Source organism: Capricornis sumatraensis, chromosome 6, assembly GCF_032405125.1.
Source record: "Capricornis sumatraensis isolate serow.1 chromosome 6, serow.2, whole genome shotgun sequence".
NCBI lineage: Eukaryota > Metazoa > Chordata > Mammalia > Artiodactyla > Bovidae > Capricornis > Capricornis sumatraensis.
In genome coordinates, this window is record NC_091074.1 from 68,436,349 (window position 1) to 68,454,866 (window position 18,518).

An 18,518-nucleotide genomic window follows, 5' to 3' on the forward strand; every position below is an offset into this window, starting at 1 on the left:
ATATAAGTCAGGCGGCTCTAAGGGAGAAAACCACCCAGAAGGAGTCAACGGGTTAACAGAAAAAAAAATTTTTTTTTAAGAAAGCCAGTACATAGCCATAAAAGGATTCCGTTTTTCCAGTAATCCTAGGAGGGAGGTACTGCCGGATTCTTGTTCCTATTTTTCAAATGAGGAAACTGAGATTCAGAAAGCCTACGTGGCTTGACTCTTCTGCAGTCGGCCAATCATCGCCGCCCTAACTTCACCTCACTTCCCAGTTCAGCAAGCGAGTCCCGTCCGAGATGGCGGTCCCGGGTCAGTACAGCCCTAAAGCCGGATCAAGCAAGGCTACCTTAAACCACGTACTTCTCCCGCCCGCCCAGTGCTGGCTCGGCTCAGCGCCCTCCACGCAGGTGCTTCCCGAGTCACGAGTGTTACTCGGGGGCCCGCCTCTCCTCTTGCTGATTTGTTAACTCTGGAGCTACTTCTGCCCTCTGATTGGGTATTACCTTTTCGGCTCTCCAACACCGCCTGGACCGACCGGATATTGGGGCCGGGTTTCCGCTTCCGCCTTCTCCCTCCTCCAGCTTGCCTCTGATAGCAGGCGCAAGCACAGCGGCCGCTGCCGGACGTGGTAGTTGCTGGTCGGTTGGTGTTTCTCTGAAAGTCGGTGCCGTCGAACTTCCCGCCATGGCTGAGTTAGATCCGTTCGGCGTCCCCGCTGGCGGTCCCGCCCTGGGGAACGGAGTGGCCGGCGAAGAGGACCCTGCCGCGGCCTTCTTGGCGCAGCAGGAGAGCGAGATTGCGGGCATCGAGAACGACGAGGCCTTCGCCATCCTGGACGGCGGCGCCCCCGGATCCCAGCCTCACGGCGAGCCGCCGGGGATTCCAGGTAGTGCGGGTGCTTTCGGGGCGGAAGCGCTGCTCCGGAAACTCGGCCCACAGTGGGTCTGAGAGCTCTGTGTAACTCTTGTGCCTCTCCGTCCGGGAGGTTGAGGAGTGCGAAGAGGAAACGAGCCCCCGGCCCAGTCATCCGGAAACCTAGGCTTGGCAGGCCTAGTCCGTCCGAAGAGTGTGTTTGAGCGCTCTTGGGCACGCACGTGCCGAAGAAGCCAAGAAAACGGGATGACAAGCTTAGGAGCCAGAGGAAGCCCATTCAGTTCAGGAACTTTTCCTTGAGCAATTGCTGTGCCTTGAGCCTGGCCTCAGAGGCGCAACCGCATTGGCGCAGCTGGGCCAGACTTAAGGCAAATCTGAGCCTACACCGACCAGTTAGTAGGAAGGAGGGCCAGGCACACAGTATGTACACAGAAATGTGCAAAAACTCCGCATCCAGCTGCAGAGGTCCTGGATAGAATGGCAGATCTTGGCGATGGCAGTTTGCAGAGGTAAAAGGAAAAGAGTATAATTGGACACATGGATCCCTTGGTCATCAAGCTTTCGGCAAAGGGAAGGAAGGGATGATTGCTGACTTAGTTCCTAGGAAGGACTTTCTTAGTGAACTAAGCATTTAGAGACTTAAAGCCAGATCTCTTGACAGCGTAGTTGAGGTTGGTAACAGTGCATTGATCAGGAAAAAAAAAAAACACCAACAACGTGCAGTGGTCAGCACGTCCCATAGGGATTAGAGCACTAGTTGGACATGTTTTCTTTTTCTCTTTTTCCTCCTCTCTCTCTCGCTCTTTGTCTGTCTCTGGTGGTTAAGATCCTGTGCTGGCCTAGACTGCTTGAGGGTGGGTTTAGCTTTGTGGTCCCATACAGCCTACATAACCACTGCTACTGCCCTGCCTCAATGTTCTTTGTAAAAGGTGCAGATAAACACCACACAGGGTTGGATTATATTGGAGAGCAGCTGTAAAGTGCTTACACACAGAACCTGGTATGTTATTACTGTACACAGTTCCTGCTGTGTATAGTAATTACTGTACACGTTATTATGATGTGTATACACATTATTCCTTGGGAGTGGGGTGAGAAGGGTGTTACAAAGCCGAGAGGCTTTGGGGTGCACTGAGGAAACAGATTTTAGGAGGGAACTCTGTATCTGATGTGTTACTGTGCAGAACAGGAGGCAGTAGCAGAGACTGAGGAAAGAGGAACATATCTGAACTCCCCCAGGTTGGGGGAAAACTTCCATGAAGGAGGGGCTCAGCCTGAGCCTTGGATGATGTCCTCAGTTGTTAGTAGATGCGGAGAAAAACATAAGTTTAGAGGTGGGAGGTAACCAGCTGAGTGAAGTGGCTCCTGGATACTGAGGAAGAACACGTGGTCAGGAAAAGGCAGTCTAGAGCTGAGGAAAAGCCCTCAATCCTGAGGGCTATGGATGGAGGAGAAGAAGAGAAGCAATCAAGGAGCTGCTGAGAGAGGCACTCATGGTAAGAGAGGCATGTACATTTAAGGAGAGTGATTTTCTTGGTAGCAGTGGTGGAGGAAAGCTCAGGGAAATTGCAGGCATGGTACTTAGTGATTCGCACATTTGCTGTGCCCCAGTGCCCTGTACTTTCAGATCCATGCAGCAACTCTGCAGGTAGAGTGGTGGTGTCATTCTGTTTCAGGGGAGAATTGATCATTGTGGAAATTAAGCAGTGTTCAGCTAATACAGGACTCCATAGGAATTCAGACCCAGGTCTTCCTGACTTCCAGTGGTTGGGGAAAGTGAAAGTTGAAGTGGGTTTGGGATAGTCTTTCCTCTCTGGAAATGTATTCTGGTCCTTGTTTCTGTCTGAGGTCCCTAGAAAGTTTCCTTCTGGAGCATTAAGTTGCCTAGCTTAGCTGTCCTAATGCATCAAGGCCCTGGGGTGGCCTTTCTTCTGCATGTTTCTATAGCAACAGACAGGCCTTTCATTTGAGCCAATTGAATGTCAGTAAGTACAGTAGAAAAGTAACTAATGAAAGCTCAAAGGACTTGCCAACGCTGGGTGAGTCTTCAGACCTAAAGGATAAGTAACGTGACTTGGAGCTATGGGATGAGAATTGTGTCTGGAGGAGTGATCAAAGTCTCTCCCACTGCCAATGGCCCTAGGTTGGACTATATTAACTGGATAATTGTTAACTATAATATACTAACCAGAAAGTAGGCCTGGCTGGACTAGCCATTGAGGCTCAAAGATTTACAGTTACTTCGCTTTGTAAATTTTATACAAAAATAAACTCCAAGTGGATGGAAGAGGCTTTTTTTAAAGTACCAGAATAAAAGTAAATACCTTTTTGTTTTCCTAAGAGTAGGAAAGGCCTTTATCATAAGAACAGATAAAGAACTCATAAAGGAAAAAAAGCCTGATGTTGTCTCATACAAGTTAAGTAGTTCTAGGTATTAACTATTATAATCATACAAAAAGATAATGGGGGAAATATTTGTAATGTGAGAGAACAAATAATTAATACAGAAAGAATACTTAGAGATCAAAATCAGAAAAATGGCCAAAACTCAGGCAGTTTAGTAAAGAAGAAATTCAGATGTCAGGTTGATTACCTCAGGATAGAAGTTTGGCACAACCAGGGCACCTTAAAGTTTTTTTCCTGCTGTCACCTTAGCAAAAATTTTAAAACATGCTCAAACTCAAAAGTAAATTTAAGAGGGAAAACATTGTCACCAGTTACCTGCTCCTTCAAGAACACCTTACTTACCTCTCAAGGGACCAGCTATACACATATTTTAAGGTCATTTGTCAATTGCTGATACATAGAGATTTGTTAAGATTAAAACTTAATGTATTGACAGTGTTTAATTAACATTGTGCCTGGCACATGGAAGCAGTAAGTAGTGGGTGTTTTAATTCTTAAAAAGTTGAGAATTTAATGATATAGATAAATGGATTACTAAAAGCACCTGTTATCGGAGTCTAATTTTGCTCAAAGAAGTTTTATGTATATGCATTAGATAAACTAAAAAAAATAGAAACTAGTAGACTGAGTAATGAAATTATGTGGCCTTTTGTCTCCATTTTCCCTTTTTTTTTTTTTAAGTGGGGAAATGAAAGTTTTCAGTACTCCCAAAGCCGAGCAGAGGGTAATTGGGAGAAGCAAGAGAATGAAGTTGATTTGGAAAATAGGCAGTTAAGTTGGATTTAATTATTATAGTTAGAAACCAAGACGACTGGAGGAGTGGTTTGCAATCTCTGCCTGGTCAAAGGAAAGAATGTGGCTGAGGGCACCTTGCCTCTGGCTGCTCGGAAGAGCTCGGATGTTTCTGAGGACCTTGTGATGGTGGCGCACACCAGCTCCTCCGCATTCCTTTTACTCCTTGGGTTCTTGTGTCTGTTAGGTTCATCTCTTCTCTCTTACACAGTAACACAGTCATGGTAGTTTGAAAACAGTTGGACAAAATACTAGAAGTCCTGCATAGTAGGCAGTAAAGATAAGTCAGCCAACAGATAAAGAATATGTAGAATATGTAGGTGGACACTGCGTTTTTATGGTGCCTATATTTGAAGCTTTCAGGGAAAGGCTAAGGGCTGCTGTGTGGCCCTGTACAGACTCTCCGTGATAGCTGTTGGGTCAGGGCGTGGATTAGAAACACATGCTTATTGGACCAGTCAGGTAACTTGAATTAGTGACACACAGAATGGGTTAAAAACATAAAATGGGGCCAGTGGGGACTGGCAGGTTGTCCAGAGCATGCTGCACATAAAGGCTGCCTTCATTTAAGGAATGTAGGCCCAGTATCAGCAGATCTTGTCTGTGCACCCTCCCCCACTCCACACATCCACGCACGCACACACACACACACACACACTCACGAAATCCTGATTTTGTGAAATTTCCTGATTAAGTACTTTGTATTTTAAAGAAAATATGTTCAGCCTGTGGACCTCCATTTTATACTGTATGGATTGAAAATCTCGAGGTCTTAGACATTTTTCATATTTCTGATATGGACTTTCTCATTTAGCTCATGAATAATTAGTTGTGCTAATAAGATCAGATACTATGAGTTTTTGTAACTTGCATCCTTGAAAACACTGATTTTATTTTGATATGCCCAAATCTTACTGTTCTGGGCTAATTCCAAGAGAACTAGAGGAATTAGCAAGAAGTCTCACCTATAGACCCTCAGGCGCCAAACCTACTCCAGCCAAAGGATGGAGAGTCCTGACCCCCAAGAAAGCACCTTGGTTGAAACACAAAGCTGCATATCTCTGTTTGCTGTAAAGGATTCTAGGCCACCCTTTCATACCTTTGCCTTCTCTAGAACCTTCATAGAGAAACTTGCTCTGTGAGGCTCTCCTGCCAGGCTTCTAAGTATTATCTCTGTAAGCCAGAAGATATTCATGAAAAGCTTTTAGACAGATTTGTCCACATTTTGGTGAAGTCATTTGTGTATAAGCACATCTTGGTTTCACTGAATAGAAAGTTGTCCATTGTTCTCCCTGGTATCTCGCACGGGGATAGTGTTTAGTAACTTAGAGTACTAACAACACGTAATACTATGTCCTGCCTTATAACCTTTTGACCTAGCATTTGCCCAGCACTTACTGACAGATTGAAATCTTATGTCTTGCAGATGCTGTTGATGGAGTGACGAATGGAGAATACTACCAGGTACAGACTCTGTACAACAGCTCTGATGATGTTGAATGATAGTGTTGAGAGTCTTCTCTGTGATTTGAACTGACTGACCTAGAAAGGATGCCACTCCTTTGACTTTGCTGGGTGTATCAGTAACTGGTATGTTACCTGCCAAAGTGGAAGGATTTGAAGAGAGACATTGATAGAGCATTCTTTTAAAACGTGATTGGCCTGGCCCTAGTGGTACCAACTTTATTCTCAAGAAATGACCCTTCATCATGATGGTGGCAGTGGCTGACAGTGTGCCATGTGGTGTCAAACACTGGACTGAATTTTAATTCTCACAGCAACCTGAGGGGGCTATGCTATTGTTATTCCCATTTACACATAAGGCATACAGAGGTGAAACCAGGAGTTTGAAAGTAACAAAGGTAGTCTGTGGTAGGACCAACATTTGAACCATTTAGCTTTTAGATTATAGTGACGGTGGGGGTGGCTGGTGTTTGTGATAACTACCATTATTTTCCCTCTGTGTTGTTGAGCTTTTGGTTACCAGCCCAACTTGTTTAGTTATTAAGTTATGTCCAGCTCTTGTGAAACCATGGACTGTACCATGCCCGTCTCCTCTGTCTGTGGGATTCTCCGGGCAAGAATACTGAAGTGGGTTGCCATTTCCTTCTCCAGGGGATCTTACCGACCCAGGGACTTAACCTGTGTCTCCTACATTGGCAGGCAGGTTCTTTACTACTGAGCCACCAGGGAAGCCCACCAGCCCAACTTGACATGGGCTTAAATACAGAGAATTTACTATTTCTTAGAATTGAAAGAACTCCGATAGGCCAGGGGTCCTCGAACCAGGATTCTGACTCACTTCCTCTAGGGTTCTGGTTCCGCTAGCTGACTGTGCAGTTTTATACTCTTTCATGGTGGCAGAATGACTGCAAGCACTTCAGGTCTCAACATGGCCGTGTCATACCATCTAGAACAGCAGGGGGTTTCTCCCAACCACTCAACAAAAGTCCTCTGTTTCCCTTTTGACTAGATGTTTCCCTTTTCACTGTAGTTCAGGGAAATAGCTTGGTGCTTTGCCTCTGCCTGGGTTTCTGCGCAGCCTTAACCAGTTAACTGTCAAGAAGGATGAGATTAGTCTTAATTGGTTTATCCCAAGAGTGGACTAACTTTCTGTAAAGGACCGATATTAATAGTAAACATTTTAAGCTTTGTAGAGCGTAAGTTCTGTGTCAGATTATTATGTTGCTATACCAAAAAAATCCATGGACAGTATGTAAATAAATGGTCATGGCTCTATTTCAATAAAATTTAATTATAGAAACAGGTGGCTGAGCTGGCTATAGTTTCCAAACCCTGGTTTAGAGCTTGGCCTTTAGAGGGAGATGGAATGGGGTTCAGTCCTGACTCTGTCTCTTACTAGCTATGAATTTGGACATGTCATTTACCTGGGTCTCCGTTTAATCCTCCAGCTGTGCAATGGGAATAAAAATTTGCCTTGCAAGGTGTTTGGGAGATAAAGGGTTCATATGGCTGAAACATGGACGGTTCTAATAATAAGTGAATACTACTGTAAATCATTTGCTTTCCATCTTTGTTTATAGTCTGCTGAGGTTAAGCTGGTAATGTTCCTAGTTCAGTAGGTGCAATAATTCTCTAAAGATTAGATTCCATTTGAATCTTTATCAATTTGTTTACTAGCTCCCCAATCTTAGCCACTATAAAGAAGAGTCAGCCCCCTACCCACCTGCTCCCTCCTACCCACTGCCACATACACTCTGATTCACATTTGCCTGCCTTTTTTTCTTTTTCTTGGTATGACTGTACTAACTATGCATTTTGTTTTGGACTCTCTTTTCCCTAGAATTCACTGTATTTTGCCTAGGTGGTATACAGAGAACTTTTCCCGGTATTGTATAATAAGCATTTGGAAGTGTCAGGTTCTAGGCCTTACTGTATCGTGTATTTACCTTTGTTACTTTGAAGATATTACAGTCTCTTTGTCAAGTAAGGAAAACAAAGTTGATGATACTGTTTTCCTAGTAAGTCCATTACCCACTTGCCCAACTTTGCTTTCTCCCACTCATTTAGTAGCCGGATAACAGCTACTCTGCCTACCTTGTGGGTTGTAAGGCTTGAGTGCATCACGTTGAAAGCTTCCTACCAGCATGTAAGGATGTTGTTGCTCCTTCACATTTAGAGCAGCCATCAGTGTGGCACGTAACCAGGGGTTCTAACTTGGGTGAAGGGCATGTCGGGGAGGAGGTTTTGGAATTGATAGAGCACAACTGTGTTTTCTGTTAAGGAGAGTAATGGGCCGACAGACAGTTACGCAGCTATTTCACAAGTGGATCGATTGCAGTCAGAGCCTGAAAGTATCCGTAAATGGAGAGAAGAGCAAACGGAACGCTTGGAAGCCCTTGGTAAGGAATCCCTTTCTGTCTTCGGGTGTCTGTTTTCAGTGGAATAGTTGACCTTGGCTCTACTGTTACCCATTTTTAACTTGAATTAGCCGTAATGTCCTTGTCCAGTTTTGGGGAGGGTATGTGTCACAATGAGAAGATCACACCACCACCTACATGGAGATGCTTCGTCACAAGCCCAGAGTCACAAGTGCACCCTCCCTTCTCAGAAAGGGCAGAGTGGTGCTGTGGAAAGAGTCTTGGAGTGAAAGACTGGGTTCCAGGCCAAACCGTAACTCTTTACTAGCTGCGGGCACTTGGTTGCTCAAACCTTAGAGTCTGTTTCTTCATCTGTGAAGTAAGATCAGTGTTACCAACCCCAAGGGTAGTCAGAGATGGTATATATGAAAGTGCTTCATAAACCTGAAGATGTTATATCCATGCGAGGGACTGCACAGTCCATTGACAATTTGAAGGCTGAATTTAAGGTAATAAGAGGAAAACGTGAGGAATGTTAGGAAATATGTACAATTGGGTCTTCTTACGCTAACATCCCTGTGAGTTCTTAAGTTTTTATGGGTGAGGAAAAGGAGGATCATAGGAAGAGTAAGTTTTTGAATCACACAGCTAAAAGTGGTAGAGTCAGAATTTCAGCTTAAATCTGCCCTGCTTCAGAATCCATACCCATCTCTCAGCAGCATTGCACTTAGCTTACAGCATTTTCAGGGCAGGCCAAGCCCAAGGTCAGTGCCAGTCAGCCTGGCCTTTGGTGAAGAGCCTTCTCCATGGAGTGTCAGCTGTTGGTCAAGATTAGGAGAGACTTGGTATCTGTCCATGGGTGTTGAAAAGGTGTGGTGGGGCAGGGGATGTTAACCGTGGAGTACTCTTCTCAACTTTTTATTAAAATTTCAAACATAGAAAGAGTGAGAATAAAATGTGCCCCTTCCTTCAGGTTCAGTAGTGAACATTTTGCCATATTTGGCTCTTTATATAAATGAGGTGTGTGTATACGTTTTTATTTTTTGGTATTTAAATATTTATTCATCTATGGCAGGTTTTAGTTGTGGCACGCAGGCTTAGTTACCCCGCAGCATGTGGATTCTTCTTTCCCTAACCAAGGATGGAACTCATGTCTCCGCATCGAAAGGTGGATTCTTAACCACTGGATCACCAGGGAAATCCTGTATATGTTTCATACACTAATGTGAAAGTGCAGTGAAAGTCGCTCAGTCGTGTCTGACTCTTTGCTACCTGGTGGACTATACAGTCCATGGAATTCTCCAGGCCAGAATACTGGAGTGGGTAGCCTTTCCCTTCTCCAGGGGATCTTCCCAACCCAGGGATTGAACCTAGGTCTCCTGCATTGCAGGCGGATTCTTTACCAGCTGAGCCACAAGGGAAGCCCACTCACATGCCTACACATTTATGTGTATTGTGAATATACACATAACTTTTTTTTCTGATCCATTCAGATACAGACACCAGATACTTTATGCATAAATATTTTATTGTACCTCTAGAAATAGCAATATGCGTCTGTAACCACAGTGACAGCATTATTATTCCTTCTTGAGAATGACTGAACTAGTGAAAACATGACTCAGATGGTGTAACTGACACCTAGAAATAGGAAAGGACTTGACCCAGATAATACAGCCAATTAGTGTCTCTCCAGTGTAATTTATGTGGCTTTCCAAACAGCGGGCACACTTAATCTTTCAGCATTATTCAATAGTAGTTTCTTTGATGTAAATGTTCCGTATCAGTGCTGTTCTGAATGTAACCAGTAGCTGCTTGTGGCTAGTATGACTGAGAAACTGAATTTTAAATTTTATTTAATTTTAATAAATTTAAATAGCCATATGAAGCTAGTAGTCCCTGTACTGAATAGTGTAGTTTTTAAAAGGTGAAGATTGGTCTTCATGGTGCTAGCAGCCTTGCTCCTTGCTATTCTTTAAGTATCTCTTCTGAGTAGACTTTGAGGCAAGACTTGACGTAGCAACTATTATTGCTACTGGAATCTTCTTCATGTTGCAGAACTCAGATATATCTTTTCTCTTTCCCCAAAGTTTAGCAAAGTTGACTTCTACATGGAGAAGAGTATACTTTGGTGTGTGGAAAAATTTCATTTTCATTTTCAGTTAACAATTTGGGCTCTTTGGGAATATTCCACAAAGTGTTGTTTTCTTAAGATGCCTTCCTGAGGGAAGTCAAATATTTGGCCTCATGTTCCAATGGAATTGAATTAAGTTGGTCCATGAATTAGGTGTTTCTGCAGTTTCACCTTTTTCCCTTGCAAGAACTATGAGAAAGTGCAAGATGCTAAAAATAGATAAGCAGTAGCCATGGTTTTCAGCTTGGCTGTGGGAAGTGTTTTCCAATACTTTGCTGTGAACAGTAATGAGCATGACCAGAGAAGACGGCTGTCCGTGAGCCATGCTCTGCCTTCTCCCTCCCAGGTAGAAGGAGCTTGTATTACAGCTGGGATCTTTGCTGCATCAAGCTAAGCATTTAAGGATTCTAAATTCTCATTGCCAGTGTCACTTCTTAAATCTATAAAAGCAAGAAGGTGGTTTACAGGCACTATGTTATGCATTAACTATAATCTGTGCAAATGGACACAGTTTTTGACTACTTTTTCAGGGATACATTTCCATATTTTGATTCTAATATATAACCTTTTTTAAAAAAAAATCATTAGATGACACAAAAGGAAAATACTCCCCAATCCAAAACTAATTTTTTGGAAGTAATTTAACAACTCCTGAAAAGGAGGCCTTATATTTAAAATTTTTTTCATTTTCATGTCCACAGGGTGCCATTGGCCCACAGCATCTCTCCCTGCATCACAGCGCCCTCCGCTGCACATACACTTAACGCCACGGACAGACACACATCAGAAGTTCACTGGTATACTTACCAGTGGAGAATTTTGAGTGAAATACTTTTCTTGAGCATTAGGTTGGTCACCTTCTGAAAAGTTAGAAAACTGGGTAAAAGTTCCTTATAATAGGAAACTTTGGGGGATTTTTTAGCTGCTACCAGACTATTTCTAGTAGTTACAGACAGTGTTCTGCCAGTTGTTACTGCAAGACCTTTCTTGCAGAGGCCCTAAAATTGCCCCTGAAAGCATCATTTCTTCCTTCAAGAAGTTGTCTGCTTTCTACTCTCCTCAAGGACACCCATTACGTTTTGGGCTCTGACTCTGCATTGTCCAGACTCCAGTCTGGATCACTGGTGCCCATCTGCTGGCGGTCACAGTTGTGACTACTGTTGTGTCTGCCTCCCTTTCCGTCCCTCACCCTAGAGACAGCACAATGAAGTAAGAACGTATGAGCTTTAGAGTCAAATCTTGGTATGAATCTTGGTTTGGCCACTTACAACTGTTGGGAAAGTTACTCGGACTTGCTGAGCTGTAGTTTTTCTCACTGCTGACTGTGGAACTAGTTTGCTTTCTTGGGATTGTTGTAAAATTAAAATGAGATGTGTGTGAAGGAACCTGCCAGCGAGGACATCCTTGAGAATGTGCTTCAAGTGACAGTGCAGGATGAACTCAGGGCTCAGCTGTGGCAGTAGTATGACCTGTATTTCTTTCTCTGTACCGTTTACTGACATGTGTCTTTAGCTCAGTATCTTAGGGAAACTCATATTTAGTTCTGAGGAACTTCATGGTTGAGGATCCAGTGTGGCAGGCCTAGGTGTGCTTTTGCGCTCTCTCATCTAGAACCTTTTGGAAAGCGATTAATACCCCTACACTTCTCCCCACTGGAATTTTTCTCGTTCTTCTGTCCTAGCTCTGCCACAAACTCACTCTGCTGTCTGAGCAGGAGTAGATATTTTGTGGTCCCCTCAATTCCATCTATATGCTGCTCTTGCCTGGTTCTGGAATCATCTCTACCTCGAGTAGTTTTTTTGATATCTCCCTGCTCCGTAAGTGTGCATCTGGTGAAGAGAGTGCTGCCTTCTGTTCACAAAACCATTAATTATCCAGCTTGGGGTGTGGAATATAGTTTGTGAGGAGATTTAATTAGAAGATGGTCTAATATGAATAGTCCACCCTGACCTGGCAGCATTATTAAAGAATCATCTGTAGTTGCTTCCTACCCAGTTGGTGTCTCAAAAGCCTTTTTAGAAATTGTATTTCCACTTCTCTCTACTTCAAACCCCCAAACTAGTGATCCACTAGGGTGTAGGTGGACTGGGATAAATTGTGCTGAAACACCTTGCATAGAATTGCTGATACAGGCAGCTGGACATACAAATGAGGAAAACAGAATTTAATCTTCATTGCCTACTGTTTGCCTTCTAACATGCACCCGCGCACAGCGAGGTTAATAAGCCCCAAAGAAATGAAGTGAACTTCAGTTTGCATTTTGCCTCATTTGTATTGTCTTTCTCTTCCTTTCCTTAAAGATGCCAATTCTCGGAAGCAGGAAGCGGAGTGGAAAGAAAAAGCAATAAAGGAGCTGGACGAGTGGTACGCGAGGCAGGATGAGCAGCTACAGAAGACAAAAGCCAACAACAGGTCAGTCTACGCTGCTTCCCGTACAGACAGGTCCATCTCCACCAGCCAGTGTAGGTTTTCAGCTGCCGCCTCTTTTAGTGTGAAATGTCTGCAGGTTTTAAAAAATATATGTGAAACATGAAGGTTGTAAGTCTCTCTGGTCTTTGCAAGAGTAACTCAGCCTGTTTTTCCCCACCCTAGTTGGGGTGAGTCTGGCTCTACAGCTGAGAGTGGTTAGTCTGCACCGCCTGTAATGGTGTGATTCTGCAGAAGGCAGTATCATCTCATGGATCAAGCCTGTGTCTAACAACCTAACCCTGAAATGAAAGGCCGCTGTCATCACTATTCCAGGATCTCAGTACTTCAGAGACGATTATAGACTCCGTCATGTCACGGCCCCTAAATACAGGTTAGATCTCTGCAGGCTGCTCAAGGGTCCAATAGTGGGGATGTGTGCTCTGTCGCCAGGTGGCCAGGATGTTCCCACACAGTGACTTCAGGATTAAGGGTTCTCTGGGTGCTTGTCATCTGTGTCTAAGAAAATCTTGAGGTGACTCTTTTCTGAATTTCCACACTCATTGAAGGTTGAGTAGTTGGAGGGAGTAAACACGGTCGCTCTCCTATGACCACCAGCCAGAAACTGTGGCCTTTAAATGCTCTGAGCTCTCGGAGTCCACTTGGAAGCAGCTCAGAAAGAGAGGCAGGGGCAGCGCTGTCTGCCTGGGTGCAGGCAGTGGGCTTGCTTCCCCTGCCAGACCCGGAACTGGCTGTCACTGCAGTCACTCCACTCACTGCAGTGCAGAGAAAGATCAGATTCGGCCTGGGGCTGTTTGTACTTTCCGTGGGAAGGAACCTTCGTGCCCTTGTCTCTGGTAGCTCTTAGGTGGACATCTTCCGGACAAGAGGGAGCTGGCCTCTTTGCCGTTGTGGGGCAGCCGCGGCAGCACAGGCGGCCTGCGTGCGCAGCAGCCTTCGCCGCCTGCCTCCCGTTGGCCTTTCTCGGCTCTGTCACTCCCTCGGGCGCCGGGCTCGAGCCTCTCCCCTGGCCGCCTTCCTCTGGGGCATGGACTCTGCAGGCGTGCTGTCCGGTTCCGCTTGCAGTTCTGTTGCAAATATGGTGGGGCTGCTCTCTGGTTGGAGTTGAGTTGCTAAGAGTAGCGTTAGCCACCGGGGCTCCTGCTGAGAGATTGTGGTTAGTTTGAAGCTGATGGGCCCAGGTTCCTTTACAATGTACTCATTCAAGATTACTCCCCCCAGGTGCAAGTTCAGATTTCTGAAGAAAGAAGGGTGGGTGCTTTGCACAGACACCGTGAGAGGCGCCTTTTACCCTAGTGAGTTGCGTCAGGCTGGGTCTGCTCTAAGTACTTGGTAAAACCCAGCTGGCCCTCCATGTTCAGGGTCCTTTTCCGCCTTGCCTAAGGATTGCTGCTTTCAGGCCCTCTGTCTGGTGGGTAAAGAACAAAGCAGGTGGAAGGGCGCCCGAGTTGGTGTGTGTGGTTTTCCTTTCGTTCTGGTGCTGTGCTGTCCTGTTACCAGCAGCTCCTTCGTCTCAAGCTAGCTGCAAAGGAGTAAAAGCCTGGCACAAACTTTTGTTGTCTTAGTCACGCCTTGAACAGGAGTCATTAAACCTTTATTCTCTCCCAGTAGAGGCAGACACAAGTTGAAATTGATTAGGTTTCGGCCTTTCTGTAAACTGAAAGGATTGGGTTTACAAGCTGGCCTGCCTTCCCTTTCCCTCCCACTCCGTGTGCCCACAAACTACTCTTGTTTTTCTCCTGACTCACTGGGGAATTACAATCAGGCTTTCTTTAAATTTCCACAAAACACCTCCTATGTATAAACCAAAATGGGAGTAAAGCAAGGGTCTGAGTTTAAAAATAAATTACTAGAATTTCTCTTCAAATAAATATGTGAGCTTAGGTTAATGACCAGTCATGACTGTCCTTAAAAACCTCCCTCCCACTCCTATGCCCCAAACTCACCAGGCAAAGGACAGGGTAAGACTCCTTGAGGGAGGTTCCCTGTCCACCCATGCTGGGCGAGGGGGGCTGGGCTGCCCAGGGACTGAGCCTCTCCCCTGCTTTGTAAACTCCTCCACCCAGCTCACCCCATTCCTCCTTGTCCCAGAGTTCCCATTTTGACCCATTCCAATGTGAAAGTTAAGGATGAGGTGCTGGTTTCTGGGCTGTCCATCATCAAAGCAGTCAAGTCTGGCAGGAACTGAGTGGACAGACAGTTGTGTTCAGGGACCCGCAATTCACTGGTGCCGGAGCCAGGACCCCTGTCTGCAGGCCTCTCGCTGCTTGCCTCCAGCAGCTTTCTTCTTTAAGGTGCCGTTTTGAGATGACTGCATGGTCCCAGGATATAGAAGATTGGTCCCAGCCAGTCAGTGTGGGGAAGTAGTAGTTGGATAATCCAAGGTTAAGCTGGCTTTGGGCCCGAGCATGCCTGGTGTCTGGCAGCATTGGTGCCCAGGGATGTTTACTGAGGCTGGCAGGAAGGGGCGTGGCTTCCCGAGTGTGGACCAGCTGGGGAGCAGCAGTAACTACAAGGAAGAAATCAGGCAGCCTTGGTTGTGAGCTCTGCTGCCCCTGTTGCCACTTACTGCTGAACACTTTGCTTCATCGTGAGGCCTCCCTTCCTATCACGTCATCTGTAAAGTAACATTCAGTGTCCCTAGGTTGTTTGGGGTTGAGGATAGAACGGACACAACGTCTTGTCAAAGGGCTCAGCCCATCAGTGGATACTTAGGAGATGCTCGTCGTTGCTAGGGTAAGGCCTGGGGGTGAAGCTGACAGCACTGTCTGCAGAAGCCTGTGGGGAAGGCCAGAGGGAGCCTTACCTGCAGTGTCAGTGCTGGCGCCTTCGCTGGGTTAGGATGGAGCCTTGGGAGCAGCTCCCCAGAGCACTGTGCCTCTACTATGGATTTGAGATGTTCCTGCTTCTCAATGTTCTCTCTTTTTTCCTGCCTGCTTGCCTGCCTTTTGGACCTCTTGCTGTCTAGGGTGGCAGATGAAGCTTTCTACAAACAACCCTTCGCTGACGTGATTGGTTATGTGTATGTTGCAAAACTAATTCCTTTTCTTGTTTTAATTCCTACTTTTTGTTTAGAGTTAATGCTCCTTTTATGTCACAAGTTGCTTTGCTTTTTAAATTATTTCAGATTGGCACTGTGGGGGCTGCTTAAGAGTTGATAAGCTGGGGGTATGTTCCATTATCACAGAATCACATCTCTCTGCAACTCTGGTTGCCATTTTTCATTTTGCGGTTTTGGAGGGAAGGAAGCTAACACTTTTAAAATGTGGGTCATTTGTGATCTCATCTGGGAAGGTTTTGGAATTGGGGATTGGGGACTCTGACCTCTTGTTGCTGCCACCCTGCCCCAGATGGGAAGGGGAGGGGGAGGGGAAAGTCCTGGGTTAGGAGCCAGTGTGGGCAGCATTTTCCATACTTGATTCCTTTGAAGAACATGGGGTTGGTTGCTTCTTCCTCCGGGCAGAAGAGTCAGAGCAGAGGGGGCTGTCTCCTCTGGGGGTCCGCAGTTGTTTCTCTGTGGCCTCATATCAGAAATAGTTGTTTAGTTGCCAGCTTCTGATGTCGTGTCCCCCACACTGACATAGAGAGACCCCCAACTTTGAGGTCAAGATAGCCAGATAGCCAAAGCTGTCTGATACAGGCCATGGTGGCTTTTACCCCTGAAGAAAACTGCATCTTCTCTGAGAGAGTTTGTTTTAAGAATTCCTGTTATCACAGCAGTATTGCTCAACTGTGTGTTTCCTCCTTTTAGGACTAGCCTACTAGCCTTTTGACATAAGGGAGGTGAGGGTGGAATGGAGGAAGAGAACTTGTGGGAAGGGTAGACCACAGGCTGAGGTCTGGTAGAGCCTCTTAGGGCCTTGACCTTGAGCTCGTCAACCAGCTAGGAGGTAGAGCTGAGTTTCTTGGGCCCCTGGGTGCGTTTGCAGTGAGACTTGTGAAATGCTGGACTTACAGGTGGTGTTGGGTTTGCTTTTTGCACATTCTCTCTGGAGTAGAGATGGAGACTAGAAAGGTCTAGTCTGGGTTTGCTGGGCAGCAGGGTGGCCAAGCAAAGCCAGCTGCACGTCCCTCAGAGTACAGAGTGGCAAGGGCATGTCTAGCTTACTGACCATCTGCATTGAGCTCATTCTCATTTTCTGTATCTGACCTAAAGTTTTTCTCGTTTTTCTTCTCTTCACCTTTAAGCACAAACATAAACCATCCTTGCTACAGCCTAGAACAGTTAAGTAAACCTTCCCCACTGCCCCTGTGTGTGCCATGAAGTCGAGTGTTGTAGTGGCTCTGGGCTTCAGCAGTGTTTGCCACGGCCATCCCTGTGAGAGTGCCACCCCTCTGTTGCCACAGACCAGTCATCTCCATTGCTTTTGCTTTGCCCGTGATGCCTGTTGGAGTAGATGAAATAGTATGTCTTCCCTCCTCTTATCACTGTCCTTTTAGGCTGTATTTCCTACCAGTTAGTGCCCAGCTGGGGATGGGCTGACCTTGGTGTGAACGAATGTTGGAAGAGCATCCTACCAAAAAGCAACTCACACTGATCGGCTCTCAGCCGCTGGGTGCCCAACCTTGCCAGAGTGTCCCGAGAGGCCCACGGCACCTGGCTGGAGGGAAAATGGCAAACCTTTTGGCTGAACTGGAGAATGTCCTAACGAACCCTTCTAGAATGGCTTTAGTCTCTAGTGCCTGCTAGCATGGGTGCTTTCTCTTGAATTCCTTTTTGATCTGCCCTGTTTGTCTCCAGCCTTTGGAATAAATCCAGAGGCTATTGTGCAGAGTGACCTGTGGGCTTCTTTTGAAGTCTCTAAATTTACTTAAAATTCAGTACAGGCCAGCATAAACCACTGTTCAAGTTCTTGGCCAGCCTGCTGTTTTGCCCTTGCTAAAGAAGGCAGTAAGTAGCTGGCTAAGGACTTGCTTTAATTCTCTGTATCAACAGAGAGGGAGAGAGCCCTGAACCAAACACCTGTATTCCAACATTTTACATAGCAGTCCGGGCACCCTGTGCCTAGGAAAGCTGGCCATGTGTCTGCTCCTGAGTTTGACCTGGGCCAGGGCTGTTAGTCTTCGGAAAATCAGAATGCTTTTAGGTCAGGCATACAGAGGCAGTTGTTTCCATAACAAGGTAGCCACTAGGTAGCTCACATGGGGAGTCTGCGTTAAATCAGCATCTTTTGTTGTTGCTTTCAGGGCAGCAGAAGAAGCCTTTGTAAATGACATTGAGGAGTCGTCCCCAGGCACTGAGTGGGAACGGGTGGCCCGGCTGTGTGACTTTAACCCTAAGTCCAGCAAGCAGGCCAAAGATGTCTCCCGCATGCGTTCTGTCCTCATCTCCCTCAAGCAGGCCCCCCTGGTGCACTGAAGAGCCACCCTGTGGAAACACTACATCTGCAATATCTTAATCCTACTCAGTGAAGCTCTTCACGGTAATTGGATTAATTATGTTGAGTTCTTTTGGACCAAACCTTTTGTCTTTAGAGTTGATCATTGTTTGTGATTGCATGTTTCCTTCAACTGTGTTCTCCCTGGCATTCAAAGAGGAGGGGAGGTGGCGGCAGAGGAAGGGAGGGAGGCCTCCCAACGGCAGCCTCAACCTATGCTTTTGTGCATTATTCTGAGAATAAATTTCTGTTCCAAGAAATAAACATGAAGCTTCATTATTGATCTCAAGGTGTGCTGCAGTTGGGAGTGAGGTCAGTGAGGAATTTCCTTTTATCCTTTCTAGGGCTAAGGAGGCACAGCCATTGGGTGCCCACCCTGCCTTGAACTAAAACAGCTCTGCGTCTCCACTGTCTGTAGTGGGAGTCTGTGGACCTTTCCATTTGAAAGGGGACTAAGGTTGCCTGAAAGTTCACCTCTCACTGCCCACTGAAGATAGAGCTACGAATCCCCTCACCACCCTGGACGGTTTCTCCCAGGTGGCTCGTTTGTCACTGTCCTGACTGTAGGAGCCTGGGTAGTGTATTTCAGCAGGGTTCTCCCTGGGCAGTAGAAACTAGTGAGACACTTACTCCTCTGGATTCAGCCAGTAAACCTGAGTTGGGATGGCATGAGCATGCCTGGCCCTGTTTCTCTGAATCCCT

General features: G+C 45.9%; 1 protein-coding gene across 11 annotated transcripts; it reads left to right on the top strand.

Annotated features, from left to right (window-relative positions):
- The first annotated feature begins 561 nt into the window (after nucleotides 1-561).
- On the top strand, nucleotides 562-18,055 carry CLTA (clathrin light chain A). Of its 11 annotated transcripts, none has more exons than XM_068973837.1 (7): nucleotides 562-882; nucleotides 2,382-2,400; nucleotides 5,498-5,520; nucleotides 7,802-7,919; nucleotides 12,312-12,423; nucleotides 15,407-15,460; nucleotides 17,626-18,055. In XM_068973837.1, the coding sequence occupies exons 1-7, from the start codon at nucleotides 670-672 to the stop codon at nucleotides 17,795-17,797; spliced, it is 711 nt and encodes a 236-aa protein (XP_068829938.1). In that variant the 5' UTR covers nucleotides 562-669; the 3' UTR covers nucleotides 17,798-18,055. The 11 variants fall into 11 exon arrangements, with proteins under 11 accessions (XP_068829938.1, XP_068829934.1, XP_068829939.1 ...); XM_068973833.1 differs by lacking the exon at nucleotides 2,382-2,400 and adding an exon at nucleotides 16,627-16,662 and having other exon boundaries at nucleotides 562-871; nucleotides 5,483-5,520; XM_068973838.1 differs by lacking the exon at nucleotides 15,407-15,460.
- Nucleotides 18,056-18,518: the final 463 nt, after the last annotated feature.